The 22,775-nt window shown below is 37.2% G+C and overlaps 1 protein-coding gene across 1 annotated transcript; it reads left to right on the forward strand.

Moving 5' to 3' along the window:
• The first annotated feature begins 1,552 nt into the window (after nucleotides 1-1,552).
• On the forward strand, nucleotides 1,553-20,263 carry pof1b (POF1B actin binding protein). Its single transcript, XM_057360690.1, has 13 exons — nucleotides 1,553-2,037; nucleotides 2,835-2,906; nucleotides 8,560-8,771; nucleotides 12,631-12,664; nucleotides 12,825-12,905; nucleotides 14,121-14,213; nucleotides 15,554-15,667; nucleotides 15,775-15,927; nucleotides 16,165-16,284; nucleotides 16,410-16,541; nucleotides 17,864-17,934; nucleotides 18,259-18,373; nucleotides 18,853-20,263. The coding sequence occupies exons 1-13, from the start codon at nucleotides 1,669-1,671 to the stop codon at nucleotides 18,856-18,858; spliced, it is 1,572 nt and encodes a 523-aa protein (XP_057216673.1). The 5' UTR covers nucleotides 1,553-1,668; the 3' UTR covers nucleotides 18,859-20,263.
• Nucleotides 20,264-22,775: the final 2,512 nt, after the last annotated feature.

Raw genomic sequence — 22,775 nt, forward strand, 5'->3', positions numbered from 1 at the left:
ATGGCTGGTGCAACCCTACCCAGCACCACAGAATTTTGTTCATTAAACACCAACAAAAAGTTTTTAATTGTTTATTTGTATCACTGTCAAACAGTGTTTGACTAGGTAACAAATGTCATTTTTGACAAACCTTTAAGCAACGGAAATACCATGGTATATGATTATAGTAATTATTCAGTTGCACTTTATTGCAATCCTGTTTTACATGTGCATACTATATGCTTACTGCATAACTGTGTAATTACTAGGTACCCGTAGGGCTGTCACGATAATGAAATTTGGCTGACGATTAATTGTCTAATACATGGTTGCGATTATGACGATTAATTGTCTGTTTTAGAGCTTTGACTTTTAATTCTCATACATTTTTTATTCAGCTTTGAAACGACTATTGTTCTGAATATAAAGACTATGCTCTTTTTCTTGGAAATACATAGGAAAAAAATTGGGTCATCATACTTAAGGTTTAGGCTTTTACCTGTCAATAATAAAACCGCCAAATACTTGTAAATGAAGTAAATTGATCAGGAGTGAATTGAAGCCACCATTAAAATGCTATCAGTCATAGAAAAGCTTCTAGTCTGTTTTTTTCTCACTTGCAAGACTACAATAGACCAGACACAAAAACAGCTTCTTCCCTCAGGCCATCTACCTCTTGAACAGTTAAATGTTTTTACACACCCTGCAATTAATAACTCATAATTAAGTGCAATATTAATTATATCCTCCAGATAATACACTATCTATTTTTATACAACTTTTCCTGTAAATTATATTTCCTTCATTCTGCTGTATATAGCACATACCTTGTACTACAATAGTCTATTCTTATTTTTACTTGTACATATTTACATACATACATAGCTTTACACTCTCTATATCTTTATCTTATGTTTATTGTATTGTATTTCTTAATTTTTTATACCCATAGGCCCTGTTGTTGCTGTTTCTGTGTTCTGGATGCTCCTGTCACCAAAACAAATTCCTTGTATGTGCAAACATACTTGGCAATAAAGCTCTTTCTGATTCTTTCTTTTTCAATAAAAGTTTACTTCTATGTTAATGAGATTTTGGCAGACTGGTTTTCACACTGAAATAATATTAAATTGTACTGCAGGTTATTTTTATGGTATACGCTTTAGTTTTTTTTTTAAGTGATTGTGTTGTGGTGGTACATTTTACAAGTATTACCACGCTTTAGTTACAATTATATACAATAAAATATGCAGATGCACTACAGCTCCCCCTAGTGTCCTTAACCCTAACCCATTAGCCCAAGTACACCATTTTTTGTTGTTGGGTAAGTGCACGTACTGTAATAAAATGCACGCAAAAATCTTTTTTAACGATTGTATTAGAGAATTTATTCTGAGGGCAGCGTTTTTTGGGGGTACCACACAAATGCTGTCTAGGTAGGTGACAGACTTGTTTTTGACACACGGCTACGGCAGAAAACACTACGTCAGCAGACCGCGTCTTGTTGCTGTCAGACATTTGATCTGAGGGAGGTCTGTAGTGAGAGGTCCGCCTCCTCTCATTTAAACGCCTCCTCTCCGGGAGACTTTAGAAGTTAGGTTTCGGTGCGCATATCGAAACAACACCTTTGCTAACTCCACACAACCTATTTCTACATCCATATTATTTACACTTTAGTTTGCTACCGCAAGAATGAGTTTTCCGTACAGCCAAACCGTAACGACTCTTAAAACCATGAACGTCGCGGAGCCGACCTCACCGACCGTCTTGTCCTCTCCGGTCGGGATCAGCGAAGGTACGACGACTTACCGGGCGGTAAACTTCACGGGAGGTCAGCTGCAGCCAGTTCAGTACATTAACAGCGGGATGGAAGGGAGCGTGATGTACGGGGGCGCGCGTTACCTGGTACCCGTGCAACAGCACGCCGCGGAGCAGCAGGTTATGTACTTGAGTCAAGCGCCGCGCTACGTTCAACCGGTGTACCTCCAGAACGTGCAGAGCGTCCAGAACGTGCAGCCGCTGAACATCAGCAGCGTCGACACCGAAGTCTACAGACAAGTAGTGAGTAACATTTATATTAACGGAAATTGTAATGTATTGTTTTACATGTATACATATTTATATTTATAGATTAATGTGCAAGTTAACGTTACGATGTTTTGACTGAAGATAATGTTGTTTATGGAATTTTTATCACAAAGCTAAACAATGACCGTTTTTCCTCGTGCTTTTTAGGCATTAACGTTACGTCTATAATATATTTAGCAAAAACAATGCAACAGTGGCATTAAGTGTAATCCATTTGTACTACAAAATAAAAGTATCAATGCGTATAATATCAATTTATGCCAAATGTACCATTAAACAGGTCAATAGCTATTGTACAATGAAATATTAATGCACCAAAACATTAATGTACAGTATTTAGTTATATATGACACAATAAAATATGAGTAAATATGAATCAGAATAAAAGGTCTGTCATTATTTACTCAGTATTTCACAAAGTGTGTGCTGCTGTTTTCTAGAAACATCGAAGGAGAATATTACTTCCCACGTGAACTTTACTTTAGTATTTACTATAAGAAGCTGTAGTATGTTAGAGTAACTTTCGCACTTTATTAAAATATACTACAGAAGTATTAACTCGTTTATTGATAAACAAATAATTACTGTAGCACACTTTAATATTTACTATAGTAAGGTTAAAAACGCTACAGTATGAATTTTAATACGGCACTATAGTAAAATCAAGAGTACACAGCTGTTTTATTCAGACGGGTTGCACACATACAGTTAGTGGTCAAGATGTATTTTCTACATTTCTGATTCATTTGTGTTTCCTGTCCTGTATTCAGACAATAAATGGACAATCCTCATCTGTCGTCAGCCAGACCTCCAGTCCGGTCAAGAGCCCTGAACCTTCTGAGGTAACATTATAATATCAACAATGCACACATACAGTACAGACGCATTCGGTGCGAGCGACCCATGCAGTAACAGTTCAAGCTAGCATGCATGCATAGGGTTAGTGTGGCACAGCGCACAAACATACACACCCAGATGTATGACATCATGCTTTTACTAAGAAATACTGTAGACCACAAGCACTTCTCACCTATGTGTAAAACTGTTTTTCATGCTTGTGGCTTGCGCTGGGAGAACGAGCTTTAGTGTAAGCCAGGCTTCAGTGTGTGTCTGGTCGCACGCACATGCTAGCGTTATAATAATTTATGAGTTTGAGTGAAAGTACAGAACCTGCAGGGTTAAGGGTGTGTCTAACAGAAAGAATGGACTTGGTAATTCCCAGAGGAGACGCCCATTTGGGCCTGGCAATAGTTGCAATAATTTAGCAAAAAAAAAAGTGTTGGAGGGAGTGCCCTTAAATCGCAACTGTTAACTTTCAGACAGGTGGTTTGACTGGTGTATGTTGGAAATGTGTAAATGTGTGTATTACTAAAAGTATTAGTAATACACAGTGGTACGGTTCCTGTCGCTTAACTGGCAAGAGATGTCAAGGTCAGAGGTCATTCTGATTCTGTTTAAGTAATAAATGCATTAAACTTAAGAGATTATTTATTCAGGGTAATATAAATGTAGGACATTTCTATGGGTTTTATTCCTAAAAGCTCATCTGTATAGGGCACTGCCAGTTCTCTCCTGCAGTTTTAGCGCATGGGGGTGTAGCATCTTCCACACGCGGATGAATCATCAAGCTTTGATTCGGCCTCTCCTCAAGTTTGAAAAGCAAGGCTGTGATGTGGAGACCGTTGTCATTGTGAGGCTGTGCTTGTGGGCATGCTGGGACACGAGCTGGGAGGCCACAATCTGTGTGCAGTTTCGTACACAAATGTGGTTTAGTAATTATGCACTCGTCTTAAATTGCAGAATTGCGATGTGATGTCATCACGATGATGTCATTGTTCTGCGGTAACCAGAGTATGCATGATCATGAAAGCAATGTGAATGGATCTGGGATCATCAATTTTAAAAAGCAGATGCTAATTGATTGAGTGCAGCTTTTTTATGATACATTTGAAGTCTTTTTATGAGATTTAATTGTGTTGCTTCATAATACAGAGTTTAGGAAAATATGCTAAATATTCATGTACCGTAAAAGCAACTAATGTGAAGTAATCTTATTGGCTGCAGATTTGCACACAATCTAAATGCTCATTACTACTGAATTTGTATGAATCTTACTCATTTTAAAGGGATACTTCACCCAAAAATGAAAATTCTGTCATCATTTACTCACCTTCGAGTTGTTCCAAATCTGTATATATTTCTTTGTCCTGATGAACACAGAGAAAGATATTTGGAAGAATGCTTATAACCAGACAGATTTTGCCCCCCGTTGACTCCCATTTTTATTTTTGGGTGAAGTATCCCTTTAAACGTTTGGATAATGAATGTAAATAGACATGTGAACGATAGACTTGTGACCTGGACTAAACAACTTACCTCAGACGTAACTGTGGTGGACTGGCACTTGTAGAGAAATTTGTCATGAAAGTGTGAAATATGCATGTCAGACTCTGCGTTTGAGAGACCAGGATTTGTTGAATTTTAGGGTTGGTCGGTACAGCAGTAATTTCAGGGTTATACTAGGATGCATCAAAAAAATGTGTGCTCTTGAGCCACATTCATTGATATTGTTTAGTCATTAAAACAGAGAAAGTGTCCAAAAAAGGCCCTTCACTATATTTCATATATAATATTTGTTCCAGCAGTTTGCTAGAAAACATCCCAGATAAGAAAAAATGTACATAAAAATAATAATATGGCCTGTTACCTAATGAATTGCTTAAAATGATGCTGTTTTACAATGACCATATGAAAGCTGATCTCTTTTAACCAGTAGTTCTTAACCTGTTTATGGTCACGCCCCCCTGTAAACCATCTGGCGGCCCCCTTCGACCATTTGCGATCACGTTCCGTGGGTCCCCCTCCATCCGTCCATGCCCACGTAACAGTCTGGGAACTATTACCCCTGTTCATTCGCTGTCGCGGTTCTCTGAGCATTCGAGCTAGCTTTCTCCGTGCATTCACGACCATGTTCCACGGGTGGGGGGGACTGTAGAGCCCCCCCTTGCACCCCCCGGTTGAGAACCACAGTTTTAAACTATTTTTATGATAAGGTCAGAAATTTTGAGTCTCTCTTCAGCAGCTTCCTGTACCCAGAAAAACATTATGCCGTAGACCAGAGCATTGACCTGCTGTACTGACACTTAAACAGAGAAGCTTTTGGCTCACACGTTGACCTATTTTTGCAGACAGTGAGGTATTGTGGACCAAGCAATAGCCCAGAAAGGACATCACACAGGTTCAGTGAATGAATGTCTTTATACAATGTCTTCTCATAATCCTTGGGAATTTCCTCATCCGAAGGGACAGAGAAGACACAGCTGGTTGCTCAACTTTTTGTGGGATGAGGTTCCCCGTTTTTATTAGATGTTTTCGATAGATAGATAGATAGATAGATAGATAGATAGATAGATAGATAGATAGATAGATAGATAGATAGATAGATAGATAGATAGATAGATAGTACCTGTGTTTTAGCAGTGAAGAACCACATATTGAGTTACTCATCTGTGCTGTGGGAATGTTACTGTACAACTATGTGAAATTTGCATATAAGAGAGTTCAGGCCATTGGGAAATTTTGCTTGAAATCTTCTGTGCAGCCCATAACCCATATAACCACGTGATGCACAAAAACAAGTGCACACACTCTCTTGTTAATGCATATGTCAAAATTCAAAAATACAGTAATACTGTATTAGCTAGTTTTGCTGCTGGCAGTAAAACTGGAAGCGTTAAGCCCTAATGTGTCCTTGCTTGCCGCGTGCACTACCTGCTGCGACTTGTCAGATGGTAAAACTAACCAGTGTCCAAAGTACAGCTCGTGAACATTGATGGTTTCTTATCTTTCTAATCTTCTATACACACCCAGACACAATCTTTAATTCATGCAAAACTACCGTCATGCTGTGTTAATCCTGCTGGAAAAGATAGCAAGTTTGGTAACAGTAGAAACACTCGGCTCGGCCCTTTGTTGTTGCAACTTCAAACCGGTTTCAGTTTGAAGTCAACACACCCAGTTCACACTCATTGGTGCTTGTTCTGTCACAGAATGTGTGGAATGTTCTCAAGGTCTGTCACACCCACCTTAAAAAAAAACACACAGCACTTGTCTTTATGATAGTGCTCTCTAAGTTTACAAAAACATCTGCTGACACCTGCGAACTACAGGGCCAGTTTTTCATACTCGTAAAACCTTGCAAATGTTGCACTTATTTCACTGGGTGCATGGGACAGAACATGTCCATGCATTCATAAGCAACTTCAGAAGCCGCTAGCAACGCAAACGTCACTGGTTTAATTCCCAGGGAGCAAACACACTGGTAAAATATGGACTTTAGTTTGTGTACTGTAGTTTGCATTGGTTAAAACAACATTATCTCACAGAAAAAATGGAAAAAAGTGTCTGTTTTGGTTTGTATGATGTGAATTGTACAAAAATGTGCAATTATTAGAGAAAAGCAAGCATTGTATGAATGCATATGGGTAGTTGACAATACTGTACATGTGTTCTAATCTATGGCAGCAAAAATTAAAAAAATTAAAAACACTTAACAATGAAGCTAAATCTCTCTTATGCTATTTTATATTATAAATATAAATGGGTAGTTGTCAGACTTATATGCAAATTTGTCCTATGGTGAGACGGCGAAAATTTAGGAAAACAACCAACAATGAAGATAAGTCTCTCTTATACTGTTTTATATGATAAATATTAATAATATAAAACATATTAACAGTTTTTTTCTAAATTTGCTATGTCACACCATAGCATCTACCCAAATATTAATTATGTAAAATAATGTACTATTTTCCACATTTTTGCTGTCACACCATCAGACACATGTACAGTATATTCGCCAGAGCGCAAAATAGTTGCAGTGATATTCTGTCCATTTTGGTTGTTTTTGTACATTTTTTGGTTGTGGTGTGTCTTACCTTGGGTCATCTTGTGTTTTGACAACAGAATTCAGGAGAATTCACAGCCCTAACAGGGCCTTAGGCTGTGACATTGAGGTCAATGCGATAAAACCTGCCGAGAAAGCGTATTTGTTTTATCCAAAAAAATATATATATTCATTTAAGACTTTTTATTAATTCCATTAACATATTTTGCATCATTTAATGACAACCCACCCCACATCTGAATTCAACCAATAAGTGATTAAAATGTGTCACTTGAGTTAATGATTTAAAGTGTTGTGGGCGTTACTAACAATTAAATCTAGCTCCTGTATAAACCTGGATGAAACCGGACCGTGCAGGAATTCTCTTGATCTGATTGGCTGTCACAGATGAGTGGAATCCAGCTCAACCGCTTCAACACGCCCCCAGCTCTCAAACTTTAGCGCAGGACTGACAAAACTGTTCATCACTGTCTTGCTTCACTTCTACACTATCAATCAGTCTAACACCTTAGAAAACCATTGCGAATGCTGCTAGAATGCAAGGCCATCAGTCAATCTCAAACATTAGATAAACACAGCAATACAAGACAAAAAAGCCATGATAAGATTTATTAGCAATAACCAATATGATGATCAAATTGATAAACCTTTAAGAAAAAAGTTGTTTATACATTTGGATATAAGACGTTGTAATTTCTCTCATATTTTGACAAATGCAGATTTAATACATAGAAAGCAAAACTTTCTCTCAATCCTGATTAGATTACACTGTATAAAAAATGTTGGTTCAACTTTTATATAAATTACCTGGTTGCCTTAAAATTTTGAGTCAACTTAAGAATATGAGTCAACTCAACGAGAAATTCATTGAGCTAATCAATTTAAGTTAAATTAACTTAAAAGGTTAAGGCAACCATTTTATGTTGAACCAACAAAAACAACAACACTTTTTTACAGTGTACGAACAAATGAAGGGTATGGATAAATATGTTTTTATTTATATCTGAATTGATCGGTGTGATTGAAGAAATTCATTCTCAACTTCATTCACAATATCACAATGCACGCAGTGCAAAATCATGACCTTTTAAACTCTTCAGGATGGCTCATGACACGTAGCTTTGTGTGCTGCTTTTATAAGCTTTGTCAGAAAAGTCAGTCGGGAGTATCTCATCGAGAGGTGTGGTGTTCATCTTACTATTCGTCAAGGTGTGGACCAACTCATGTTTCATGTAGCATGCATTACAGTCTATATGTAGTTGAATTCATCACATGCTCAAACTCAAACCGACATACACAGAGGCAGACGTTATTCGCCTCTCTTGTTCCTCCGTTTGAACTAATATGGACGAAACACGTGCTGTTATGTAAGAGTCACATGTTTTGCACGCGTCAGGTAAGAGTAGTTGTAATCACGTGGCTGATTTGTTTACTCGGCTGGATAATACTGAACTGACTGGCTTGCATCTGATGAAACCTCATCTCACATTGCATGCGACACAAAGCTTTGAATAATTCATGTGAGATGCGAATTGGATTTGTGACCTACTGTGGAGTCACGCAAACACTTCCTGTCTTGCACTTTTCAGACCGAGCTGGTGGAGACCTCCAGCCACTACGAGGAGACCGTGGAGTATGATGGGAAGAGCAGCGTGAACACTCACGTGACTGAGTTCATTGAGGTGGAGCCGGTCGCCAAAATGGACAACCGCTTCTTTGGCGAGCTTCTTGCCGAGGTCTACCGCAAGAACATTGACATTCACACCTGCATCTCAGAGCATGTGTCCAAGATCCGGGGAAGGTGCAGGCTTTTTTGCTCTTTATTGAATATTTACCATGTAGCATGACTATACAGTACATAATACACTATACAGCCGTGGAAAAAATTAAGAGAGGATTCCACATTTTTTTATTCAGCATTTCATTTTCTAGATGTCTTGTGGTCATTTCAGTCCAGTGTCTGTTGAATTTCAACTAAATCAAACCTCAGGAGTGACACAAAGTCATCCAACAGCAATGTGAAAGACTGACAGCATGACAAGACACATAAAAACTGTGATGAAAATCAAGGTTAACACACAGAAAAACATTTTTTTTTTAAATTTTGCTAAATACATGTACAAATAGTACTGTTTTATTGCTTTAAATTAATCTGAACTCGTTTTCTTTGCAGTATTTTAGATCTGTTTCTCCAGTTTTTATTTTCTACAAATAAATGCAAATAGAAACAATGTTTTTATTAGAAATTTGGGAGAAATATTGTTAGTAGTTCACCAAATGAAACAAAAATGATTTTACCTAAACACATTTCTATAAATAGTAAATAAAAAAAAACGGAAAATAATTTTAAAATGGTTTATTTTTTCCGCGGCTGTATATTGAGTGTGCCTACGATGTGTTAAAAAATCAAATTTAGGACAGATTTTGGGGGAAAGACAAAGACTTGAATCTTGCAATGTTCCTCCATGCATTGACATAATTCCAATGAAACAGGAAGTATCGGGTAGCTCCTCCCCTTTTTAAAATAACTAGCATCACAGCCTGGCAAAACAACATTTGAAAGCTTGTGATTACTGGAGCACGTGGAAGGCTGTACGTTATGAATGCTTATACTGTATCTTCTCAATACGCATTTTGTCATTGTTTTTAAAAACCTCACCCAAAAATGAAAATCCTTCATAAAATTTTCACCCTCATGCATTTCAAACCTGTATGACTTTCTTACTTCTTCAGAACACAAAAGACAATATTTTAAAGAAGGTTGGTAACCAAACAACATTGGCCCCCATTGACTTCCATTGTATGAACACAAAACCACTGAGACATTTTTAAAACATCTTTTTTTTGTTCAACAGAAGAAAGAGTCACATACAGGTTCTGAATGACATGAGGGTGAATAAATCATACAAATGTAATTTTTGTGATCTTAGGTGAGCACACTAGCATATTTAAAGGAGAGGTTTCTTGCTACTTTTACACAAATGTAATATAAATCTTAGGGGTCCACAGAATGTGTCTGTGAAGTTTCACCTCAAAATACACCGCAGATCTTTTATTATACCATGCCCTAATTGCCCAGTTTTGCATGCGAGGAGAAACGTGCTGTTTTGGTGTGTGTCTCTAAGTGCAAATGAGCTGCTAGTCTCCGCCCCCTTTTCACAGAAAACTCAGCCAGGGCTTAGAGCCTGTGCTTCCATCGACAAAAGAAGGGTCACATAAAGCAAATGAGAAACGCTGTTTCCGTCTTTAAACACCAAACACATTGTTTTCTTAAAGCGAACAGACTCCTAACAAAGGCGTCATGTTTTCTACATGCGAAATTACACATGACAAACCGGTCGCGTGTTTACAGACCATACACACTGCTTTCTATAAGTGAAAGTACCCATGACAGACCCATCGCGTGTTTACAGACCATACACACTGCTTTCTATAAGTGAAGATACTCAAGACAAACGCATCGCGTGTTTACAGACCATACACACTGCTTTCTATAAGTGAAGATACTCAAGACAAACGCATCGCGTTTTCTCTAAGTGAAAGTAACGTTACACAGGACAATGCGTGTTTACAAGCCATACACATTGCTTTCTGTGAGTGAACGGACAAACGTTTCACAATGACGTTTTACCTACTTTTAAGTTGCCCTGACGTCTTACTTAAAAAGTAACGGTACTTACAATGTCTTTATTTGCAGCTTTGCCTCGTTCAGTCTGGTGGATTTCCATTGAAAACAAAATAAATCCACTGCTCTCCTGTCAGGCTGGGAACAGTGTTCTGTGCTGCTCTGTGCAGCCAACAACACAACACTTAGCATGCTTTGCTCTGCTTTGCTTACTTTTGCCATGGTGTCGGAACTAATTCACATATGTCGCTTGCGAAAACAAAAATGGCGGCAGCGCCATGGGTGGACACGTTCAGAAAAGGGGGTGGTAATATTATAATAAGAACGACTACCTACGTCAGAAAGCGAGCGAAATCTGAACGGCTCGTTTTCTCACAGGCTTGCAGAGATAGGCTCACGTAAACAACGTGACTGAGTTGGTAGATGCACCAGACACTAGGGTTGTCACGGTACCATAAACATGTCTTACGATACTATACCAGCTGAAGTATCTCGATACCAAGTAGTATCACGATGCTGTGCCATATGATTCAAATCTATACAAAAAACACAGATTTAGATTAAACATTTTGTATTTACTATAGTAAACTGTATTATACTTTGCACTAGAATATGTTGTTGTATTAACTGTAGTAATTGGATAAATTGTAGCAAATACATTTACATTTAGTCATTTGTAAATACTATAAATACTGTAGTATACTTAAATATTTACTATGATAAGACTCAAAAACACTAGTAACTATGAGTTTTAGTAGTTTACTGTAGTAAATACTAAAGTACACTAGATCATTTTTCACGTAGGAACTAATTCAAATGTTGGACAAATTTAATTGATACAGCAGTCTTTATAAAGGGAAATATTAGGCTTACTTTAAATGCAGAACTAAAACGGCCAGTAGGTGGCGTCAATTTTCGTTAGTTAGTGAGTTAGTGAATCATTTAACCAACTCGTTCAAATCGCCAATTTGAATCATTAACTCGTCCGAGACATTCAAAACACACATTCATTTGGGAGATAAACACCGCAAAAAGGCAGATGTAAGTGTTCAAATAAATATGAATGCGCATATGCAACATTACCTACGATACTACCGTTTCAAAAATAGAGAGGCATCGCGGGTATTTTGAAGCTTTAGCATCGCGATGCTACCGTAGCACCGGTACACCGTACAACCCTACCAGACACCCGATTATAGCACTTAAACATTGAAAAAGTCAGATTTTCATGAAATGTCCCCTTTAAGGCTAACACACTCATACTAAAAGCCACAAAACTTCAATTTCATGGGGACTTTAACTACCATCCTTCTAGAATATGTATAAAATGTTCCCAAACCTAGTGATAAACTTATGAAAGCATTATTTTGTGTCTTAGTTTGTCTGACGCAAGTCCAAAAACGGCAACAATTGATCAAATAATGATGAAATGATGTGGATGAACGCTATTACAAGGAACACATCCAGACATGAGGCGTAGCCTGGCGTTCGTTCAGTATTTTGAGCTGATTCAGGTGTCTGTGGGGAAGCAATGGTGTACTGTATGTCAGGTCATGGTAGGCTGTTTTTGGCATTACCCGGTGTGTAATTCCTTTAGCGGGAAACATCAGGTCCTATAACAATGCAGACACCACGTGCGATTGAACAATGCATTCAACAGGCACAATCCATCCTCGGTAACATCTCGCCGCGTGTCTTGATGGAGTTGCAGATAAGCCTAAACAGCCCAAAACCTGTCAACAGCTATCTAGATGACTGAAGGCCTGGGAAATATTGTGTGGGCAAAGCTATTCCGGTCTGCAAGATATCACTATCCAAACGCAAATCTGATCTGATGATGGACTGAGAACAATACAGGCACTTTCTCAAATGAGTCATTAGAGTGATGCATCTTGTCCAAAGCAATGTTCACTTTAGTGATTCATGTGTTAATAGATCTTCTGCCTAACATTGTGAGAACAGTAATAGTTTTAGACGCCTCTGCTTTAAGGCTGTTTCTCCATTTTGACTCATTAGTATTGTTCTGTTCCTACAGGAAACACCTTTTGGACCCCACCATTGACTACAAGGTAGGGAGTGGCGTGTTCTTAAGATCCTGTAGCGTCGACTGAAAGTGTTAATCTTGGGTTTTAGCCAAATTTGAAAGATCTCTCTCAAAAAATATCAAAGATGTGTGTCATAATTATATTGATAAACACGTGTATTCGTGTCCACGTGTGCGCCAAACAGGTGGAGAAAGAAGAAATAGAGGCTCTTATTCCCAAAGGAGTGTCCGAACTGACTAAGCAACAGATCCGCTACCTGCTGCAGGTGAGAGCGACACGGTCGCAGTATCTACTCCCACTCAGCCCCACCCGTCTCTGTGTACGCCCCACCCTCAGACAGGCACATTTATTATTTAGATTATAAACCTGCCCCTGAACACATGTCCCTGCAGGCTCTGCGGAGGCATATACTCATGTTGTTTATTTTACCAGGGAAGTGTGATTAACGCGGATGGGAATTTACAGGAAATGTTTGCATACATTTACAGGAAGTTGAACAAAACGGGTGGTTTAACACTATAGGAATGAAAGACGATGGGCAAAGTAAACTAGCAAGCGTATTTAAAAGAGGAACTTAATGCATTAAACAAATGGACTGCATTGAAAAAAGAGGTCTCAGAATGTGTCATGTCTAGCAAAATGTGTTTGTCTCTTCATATTTTTATGAGCAAATTTGAGCAAATTCAAAACTACAAAACATGAACAGATTATTTGTGATTTATTATTTTATTCTTATGAGAGGCCTAGTATAAATACGTGGTTAATAATATAATAAACGTTGAGAATTCAGTTCAATTCAAACTTTTTATAGTTTTTTTGTCTTTTTTTATAACGGTTACCATTTCGCATTGTTGAATGCAAAAGCTTTACATACACATAGAAACAGATGTAGAGAGATGCAATTATATAAAAAGAAATAAAACCGAATAAATGGAATTATTGCCGTTTTTCCTCAACACAATGTACATTGATAAAGCATTTGCAGTTTTGTAAGTTCAAATTTTGTAACGTTCTGTTCTGTTCGTAGTGCTAGAAAGTGCTGCATGTGTCAAATATATCGTATCAGTATAAAAATAAGTAGGTTTAACTGAGAATAAACTTGGGATAGTTCACCCAAAAATGAAAAGTTATTTAGTGTTTAAATTTCTTTGTTCTGTTGAACACAAAAGAAGATATTTTTAAGAATGTGGGAAACCAAACAGTTTTGGGGCACCATTGACTAGTTTTTATTCGTACTATAATAATCAATGGTGCCCCAGAACTGTTTGGTTATAAACATTCTTCCAGTTATCTTTCTTTGTGTTCAGCAAAACAACAACATTTAAACAGGTTTGAAACACACTGAGGGTGTTTGAATTTTTTTCATTTTTGGGTGAACTTACCCTTTAACACAAAGCCTTAAATCTCAAGTGTCCACTGTACATTTCTATAAATACTCTCTCTCTCTCTTTCCATCTATCTTTCCCTCTGTTCTATCTAGACTCGTTTGACTGCTGATAAGGCCATGCGCCTGTTGTTGACCACATTCAGCAGCCTGCGAGAAGAGCTGGTTCATCTGCAGGACGATCTGAGGGTACGAAATACATATTTAAAACCATCCAACGGCGTCCTGTCTTGTTCAAACAGTCCCAGTTTCCACTGGAGATACAATGGGGAAACATATCAGCTCTCATCCTGGGGGGCATGTGTTTGTTTTACAACCTAGCTTTGAGCTGACCTTGTGTTTTTGAAGGTGTGATGCCTGTATAAACAGATTCAAGGGTATGGTGTGACATCTACACCACAGCCCCCAGCCATTCAACATTATAATAGCGTGTATGTTTTGGGATTCCATGGTTGGCATGAAATTTCACAAGCGTCCTGACGTGTGACATGCTGTAAAAAAGAATTTAACAAGATTTTTCCGTTTTTTATAATTAGATAATAAATGCATATTTTACTTAGGATACACTATTGCACGTTCACATTAGTGTGAAAGTATACATCAAAAATTCAGCCTGTTTTGTTGGTAAATTCAATCAGCAAAGGACCGTTTTCTGTTTAACTTAAAGCCTTGAAGTGCCGCCACAAGGATGTTTTCAGCCGGTAAGGCAACAAATGCTGCCAAAAGTTGCGGCAGATTTATAGCAACTTCATCAACTGGGTTTGTCAAATGGTGCGGCCTGCAAGTCCTGTTCCACCTATCGCAAAATACTCAATAATAAACTAAAGTTGACTTATTTATTTATATTATAAATACTGCATATAAAGTATAGGATAAATATATAAATCTGTAAGTATTGTAGACCAAATATATAAAGCTGCAAGTATTGTATTCTGTCTAATAGATTGTACATTCAGTAGCCAAAGACAGAAATCTTCATTTGTAATTATTCGAGTGTTTTCTCATCAGATCGTGCATGATCAGACTCAGTTAAAGGCAAATTATCTATATTAAGGACAACCAATTTACTCATTTTACTCAATAATTATGTCTTATTCATTCAATTGGTCACTTTTGCCTATTTTTGCCAAACCTAAAAATGCTAGTTATTTACGTAGTTATGTTCGTTACGTGGGTTGAGGTTAAAATGAAGTCAAACTTTCACCGTACCAGCAAACTGTACCCAGCAGCTGAAATGAAAAAACATTATTATAAACTCACTGTTATGATTTGAGCTAAGGTAACATTTTTTTATGTACGTTCTTGCTCAGCTGATTTTTTTTTATTTTGAACCAAAAAAGTTACGGCTAGCAGCTTTATATGTTACTGAAAAACAATTAAAGCATATAAAAGAAATAATTGGTAGGTTTTCTGAACAAGCACAAGATCTTTTCGACACGCCTGCACAAACAGGTGTCACATTTGTCCCTTGACTATTATAAACCATGATCGATTTTAAATAAGTGATATATGTTCCGTGCGCTTTTCAGCGGTTGGAGAACGAGAAGGAGGAGCTGGAGAGAGATCTGAGCTTTAAAGCAGATCAGGGCATGCAGTATGACAAACTCCTGGAGACCGTCCGTGAGCACAACAGACAACTGCAGGTAGGGGACGACACTATAAAGCAAACTTGATGATCACTTTCCTGGTGTTAATGTATTAGCATGATACACTGTATTTTCTGCTGCAAAACAGTGTCTTTCTTTCTTAGGCGTCTCTAAAAGAGAGTAACAATGCTCAACGTTCACTAGAGACTCAGCTGATGATGTTCCAGAGCAAAGACCCCGGCAAAGACTTCCAGATCAAAGAACTGGAGGGCAGCAGGAAAGCACTCGAGCATGAGAATGAGCTCCTGAGGAAGAAGGTGGGCTGGAACTTTACATTTTGTAATTAAATCATTTGTGATAAGAAATTGTTACAGTATATTTTTGCGTGCTGTTGTTTTCTGTAAATCGATTCTGTAAATTGTTTCTACGTACAACTTTAGTTAAGCTTCTGTAAACAGGAAGCTAGAGATCATGCAATTGAAATCCATAGAATTGTAGACTTTAATTGTTTCGTCTTTATGTTCTCATGTGTTTGTCGGGTGTCTCTATCGCAGCTGGCAGGACAGTGCAGCAGTTCCACTGTTCAGATCAAAACACAGGAGATGACCAAACACTACGAACAGATGCTGAATGATCTCCGGGAGGAGAAGGAAAGAGAGCTCAAGAGCCTGCGGGTAATGAAAAAAAAAACTGTTTACGCTGTCCCAGCAAACAACATTTCAAACAATCCGTTGTTTGTTTTGCTCATTTTAAAACGCTTCGGACTAGAGTAATGTAGCCTTTGTGTGCGTTTTTTTAGTCTCAGATTATCAAGATCCAGACAGAGCGGACCATAACACACACCACTGACACCAGCGGCTTGGAGATGCGCATCAGAGAGCTTATTACCAGTCTGGAGAAGCATGAAACCACGATCAGACACCAGGAGGAGGTACGTTAACTACTAAGAGCACCAATTCCTTTGTCTTCAGTAACCCAAAAAAACAGCCATTCAAGCTCTAGAAACACCTCGGAGGCCTGCTGGAAAAATGTAAAAAAGAACACTTTCATTTTCATATTTCATATTTTTGCTACCATTACTGTACCATTTTGAAAAACGCCTGAGAAGCAGTTATTATAGTTTCGTGTCACTGTATTATAAGAAATTTCTTTAAAATACTGGTACACTGTTAACGTAGAGTGTAACTCGTTAATGTTTGTTAGTAAATAATATCATAAACTGCTAAGGTAAGGTTTCTTCGTAATGAAAATACGATTCTTTGTTCATTCATAATACCAAATGTAAATTGTTAAAACTTAAATTGTGAAAACGTAATAAATGTAGAACTTTAAAATGAACCAAGGTTAAGAATACGCATTACATTGCGCTCTAACTAATGTTAATAAATTAGACCTTATTATAAAATGCTTACCATAAACAGCTGTATTGTCCTTCTCCAATCTTTTAATGGGTCACTTTCAATACTGCACGTAAGATTCGAATGTTCCTGAATAATCGTGGTCTTCCGTTTATTTTAATATACTGTATACATAAACAATTATTCACTTCCCTATCACAGCAACACAGAGCAGACCTAATAAAACACGCATACATAATGCATGGCAGTGATCCAATGCACCCGCAAGTAAAACATCTGATATAATATATTTTACATTATTATTATTTTTATATTGTCAGCAGCACTAACGAGAAGACATTTTTTGTAATTTTCTGAAACAGAAAGTGTGGTGCAAGTCTGACGGGGAGATTAGGTGTTGTTTTTCCAGCACAACGTGCTCCCTTTACTGTTAGTTTATTTTATCGATGTAATGCAGGACCAAACCAGACAGACATTAACAATAAAATAAGACAGAGAACATCATCACTGGATTTATTATATGCAGTTCAGTAACGTTAGTTAAAATAAGCAAGTACCTGTCTCAGGTTGCTGTCCCATTAACAGTACAAACCTTAAATTTAGACAAGACCTGCAATACTAGACCCCCCTCTTAGCTGCGGGGTGTTTTTAAATTAAGATCTTAACTTTAAACAGGCGGTCATTTTTTACTTTATTTATACGAAGGCATTTAATCCATATACTCTTGTTAGACTTGGATACTGCTGTAACCGGAACATTGTTTACGTCGAACGATGCGGAAGTCAAAAACACGGAAGCGTGAAAAAGGCCTATTCACAGTAGAATGTGACTGATTAATTCTTCTTCACATTCCTAATGGAGCATTTCGTTCTGACCTTTGACCTTGCCCCCTCAGGAGATCAGACGACTCAAACAGCAGAAGAGCGACAGCTCCAGCAGCATTAGCAGAACCGTTGTTACCAAAAGGTGTGTATGAGATTTTCTTTCCGTGCACAATTTGGATGTTTTTTTTTCATCCTAAAACAAGATCTCGAGTTTTGAATTGCTAGTTTGACACATTCGCAGACAGGTGATGAATGACTATTGCAATAACATTTTTCCTCTAATAAAATTCTGCCAGTTTCCGAAAGTTTCAAAATTGTAGACACTTTGTACCTTTGCAGCACTTCTCATATTATTGCCGTGATGAATTGCTTCATCGTTTTTCTCACTGTTATCGCTTTGGATAAAAGTGTCTGCTAAATGCAATGAATAATCTGATATGTTCTCTGTTCTCTTAATGTGGAATAGATATGACACCCAGTACCCTATTCTGGGTCTGTTGAGTGATGATTACAAGTACTCCCCACCCATTAAAGAGGACAGGACCGTTGTCATCGAGACGACGGGACAGACAACCAAACGGGTAATCTGGACTGTAACATTAGGACTTTTTAGGGCAGGGGACATGTTTAATGTAAATCTATAATGTAAGGTATAATATAGAATCATAGATTTTAAAAAATCTGTTTTATCATATCTAAAATACACTTCTAAACTATTTCTGTTGCTGTGACGGCAAGATAAACAAAACTGAAAAATTGACAAGACTTTCTCAAGGATATATTAAATGTGTGCAGGGAACTTTGCGTGCAGTGTTTGCATATTACCTGCATTATTTTAGTTAACATGAGTGAACGTCTAATGCAGCATGCAAATGCCTCAAAGTTTTGCGAACTAGTCGCCATATTCCTAATTCACATAAAAGGGTGTGTTTGCATGAAACATAATGACAAACTGTATGGAAACAGAATAGCTCATGGTTAGTGAATAAGATGCACAGAATTCATTGTTGTTCTGTTTTGGCCTGAAATTCATCAATTTTAAACTGCATTTTTCTTACAGTACTGAACAGAAGGAAGACCTGCAAGTCCTCGTTCTCCCTCATTCCTTTCTTCTCTGCCTTCAAGCCGCCCCAGTCGCTCGCCTCAGTGCCTCCTAATGATGCTGCTGATGGCTCTGACATTTAGACTGTGGAATTTGGTAATGCCATTTGCATTCACAGCACACTCTTTAAAAGGACCAAAACAACATTTAAGGAAACAAGGCAAAGTCTTTCCAAAACATTTTCTTTTATCACAATATCAAATGGGTTGAATTTGATGCTTCTTTAAACTGCTGCTTACATTCCTTTTAAGAAAACACTGTAGCTTTATTGTTGCTTGTTTGTTGTTGGCAGAGGGTTGTATTATCACTTATGTTGCAGCAGCAGAACCTTTAGGCGCCTTTAGTCAACACTACTGAAATTCTGTATATATTTGGAGAGAAACGGTGTGCATGTATCATATACCTTTACTGGAATAAAACTAAGTATTGGCAGCAGTGTAAATGTTGGTTTACGGTCTTGTTCGTTTTCTTTTCATTCATTTAGTTTTTCCTCGTTATTTTTTGGTAATGTCAGAAAAGGGATGCACGTATGTTTCAGTGGTCGAACGATATCGATTTGTTTCAATGGCCTGTGCCGATATCTGTATAGCACTTTAGCATATTGCTGACATAGAAAGGAATGTAAAGGTAAAATTTCTGAAAGGAGGTCAGATGGACATTTTTTTCTTTTTTTTCCCACTCGTAATTCAGTCAAAAATCTGCTTAAACAGACACAAGAGGGCGCTAACACTGCTGTTATTTGGTCAAGAGGGTACAGTTTTATTGGCTGATACCTGTAGACCACTAATATGTCATGTAAGCTGGTGAGGGGTTTTACTAGTTTTAAAAGGTTAAAACTGCACAGGTTAATTGTGATTGGTGCAGAACAGTTGATCTGCCCATCTCCAGTGTTTTTCAGCTCTTTCTGTTTTACCATAACGTGCCTATATGGGAAATCATGGGTTCATTATGTTTCTTCATTACAGTGCAAATGTCAAAATTTCATTTTTGCTTAAGTTAGTGATGTGCAACCTAAGCGGGAACCACCCTCAGAGACAGAGCTATTTCTGATGTCATCCAGAGGTAAAAATGTAGCAATATTGGTAGCTTTAGCTTTATTGATACAAACCTTAATAATAGATAGAGAGTAAATATTTTTGTAGCATTTTGCTAGAGACTTTATTAAATACCTCAGTGTGACCATAGATTTATTCTCTGTTTTAAAAATATGTTTACCAATTGCAGTTTCTATTCAGATATGTTGGAGTGGCCCTTTAAATTCATAAACTTTATTGTTTAGTGTGGCATCTGCAGCATTAACACTGTTATGGATGGAGTTTTACATTTTATAACTGTATGTGCTTGAAATAAAAAAGTATTTTGACCCGTTGAGAGTGTTCATATATGTTGGTGTTCATTTATATATATACACACACACACACATATATATATATATATATATATACATGTATATTGAGTAGTATACACATATATATTATACAATATTTTAGGTACTACACCATAAAAGAATTCGTGAAGGACTTTAAATATACATACATATCTTTAAAAAAAAAAGTGAATATAAAATCTGGCAAGAAAAAGTAATAAATGAATTAAAAAAACTTAATATAAAAAGGGTCAAATTTCGGTGAAGCACCATGGCTTATACATATAAAAGTAAAAACATTTTTTTACAAAGTTTGAGAAATCAATATTATACAATAAACGCAATCCCAAAACAAAATGAATAGTTGTTTATTCAAACTGATGACAAAATGAGCATCATTTACGAAATGTGACAAATTATAGGCTACTTCGGATGACGTAATCAAGGCTCGTTTACCGCTTCTGTAGAACTTCCTGTTTCACTACACAAACGTTTCAACAAAATACAACCAACAGAATATTTATAACAAATATCTTTAAGATTTAATTATATATGTAAGATTAAAAAACATAATAATAAATAAATACTGAAACCTTACGTGCTTCTGGACCAGTGTTTACATCTTGCGAAATGGTGCGATCGACAGAATTCTTATTCTAATCACCAGAGGGCGCTAAATAGCAACGTTTTATTTCTTTGACAGGATTTCACCATGACGTTTTTGTGTCTAAACTGGCTTTTTGAGCTGTTCATGATTATTCATAAATTCTCGGTACAGAATGGGATATTAACATAAATTCTTCCTTTGAGTTAAGCAATAGTTGCAGAAATGCAAACATTTGTAATATTTGGGTTATATTTGAGCTGATCTTGCTGCATTTGGATACGTGCTTCAACTTGTAATGGCACAAATAAACATCAAATCAAAGTTAGCTCATGCAAAATGAACCAGATCCTATCCAAAATGATCGACTCACTCCACAGGCCGCACCAATGAATGAATTCCCCGAACGGCTCTGTCAAATGTCCATCACACATGACCGTGTCCCACAGCATCTACACAGACTTTAAGAACAGACATCAGCCCAGACTAATGACATTTCCTTCATTTACTTGGCTAGCTCTCTCCCATGATCCCACGGCCCTGCTGTACTGTACAGTACAGTGAGAGAGAGCACGGTCAGTAATGCAAAGGCATTGATTATGGCTGATAATTCAGAGCTTTGATGTGGATAATGCAGCCCATCTCTTCCTGCACTGGCTGTGCACTCCCAGCCCCTGGGGCCACAGAGGATATTGGGTTTACAGACACTCTCTCTCTCTCCCTCTCTCTGTTTCTCTCTACACTGTGTGTATGACTCAATTCTTCTCTCTTGTAGGCAGTTGTATGTGTTTGTTCCTTTTTACAAGATAAGATGACTGGGGCTATTATCACGTGGGGAAATTTTCTCAATGGTGTAGTCTGTGTAACTGTAAATAAGACTTTACGTAAGAAGTCCATTACACAAATGTGTTTAAATTATATTTGTATTCGTTTTTTTATTGAAATTCCTATTTCTACTATGCCTGTTACATTACTGACATAGGCTACATTTAGAAAACTGTACATACAGTATAATGCAGATTTTAACCCAAAGGTTGTACTTCAAGGGTTTGTTCAATAAATGTGAGGTTGGGGCAAGTTGTCACATACCTTTAATTTGTTTATTATCTACAGTCAGGCTCAAATTATTTTTTTGTTCTTTTTGTATGGAACAAATTACATTCCTTCTTAGGTGTGATACAAAATTGTATTTAACAAATGTAACAATTGTATTAATTATTAAACTAATGATTGATAAGAGGGGTGTTGGGTGTCTTCTCTGTCTGTTTGCAAGCCCATTTCCTCTCTTCCCTTTATGCTCGGTTGCTTTAGGATTGTGTGTACATGTACCTGCACTGTGCTGTCTTCTGTGTGTATGTATATGTGTGTCAGGATGTCTGTGTCTTGTGTAAATCATGTGTTCCATGATCGTTTTCCTCTGTTTCTCTTGTGTGTCTCCACTGTATTTATGTAGTTGTGTCTGTTTGTGTCTGGAATCCTCTGCATGGTTTTTTTTTCTCTGCCTGTTTTTCTCATTTCCCGCGGACACTGATTTATGTAAATAGGCACAAACTTGTTTAACAATAGTGAAATAGGAACCAACAATATTTTAATTCGGACTTTGGAATTACGATTTATTACTCATTTATTGATGATTTGTACAACTGATCGTATTAATAAATGTCTCTTTTGTCTCCACACAGTGATCTTACTGGATATCTGAACTTGACTAATGATGTTTTGGAAATGATGTTCAGCAAATAAGGGCCCAGAATATATTGTAACTTCTTCAGTATGGTTTAAAATTCATCTTAGCTTGAAACCTTAACAAGTTAAAAAGGGAACATACTACCCTAAAATATAAAATAATTGGTTTTGATTTATTTAGGATTTTTTTTGTTGCAACATAATTCCCATAGTTACTTTTTATTG

Source organism: Triplophysa rosa, linkage group LG19 (assembly GCF_024868665.1).
Source record: "Triplophysa rosa linkage group LG19, Trosa_1v2, whole genome shotgun sequence".
NCBI lineage: Eukaryota > Metazoa > Chordata > Actinopteri > Cypriniformes > Nemacheilidae > Triplophysa > Triplophysa rosa.

Excerpts from the sequence above, each read along its gene's own strand:
- pof1b (XM_057360690.1), top strand. The coding sequence starts at position 1,669 with ATGAGTTTTCCGTACAGCCAAACCGTAACGACTCTTAAAACCATGAAC. Across the intron at positions 16,542-17,863 it reads CGATCAGACACCAGGAGGAG|GAGATCAGACGACTCAAACA; the intron begins GTACGTTAACTA and ends TTGCCCCCTCAG. Across the intron at positions 17,935-18,258 it reads AGAACCGTTGTTACCAAAAG|ATATGACACCCAGTACCCTA; the intron begins GTGTGTATGAGA and ends AATGTGGAATAG.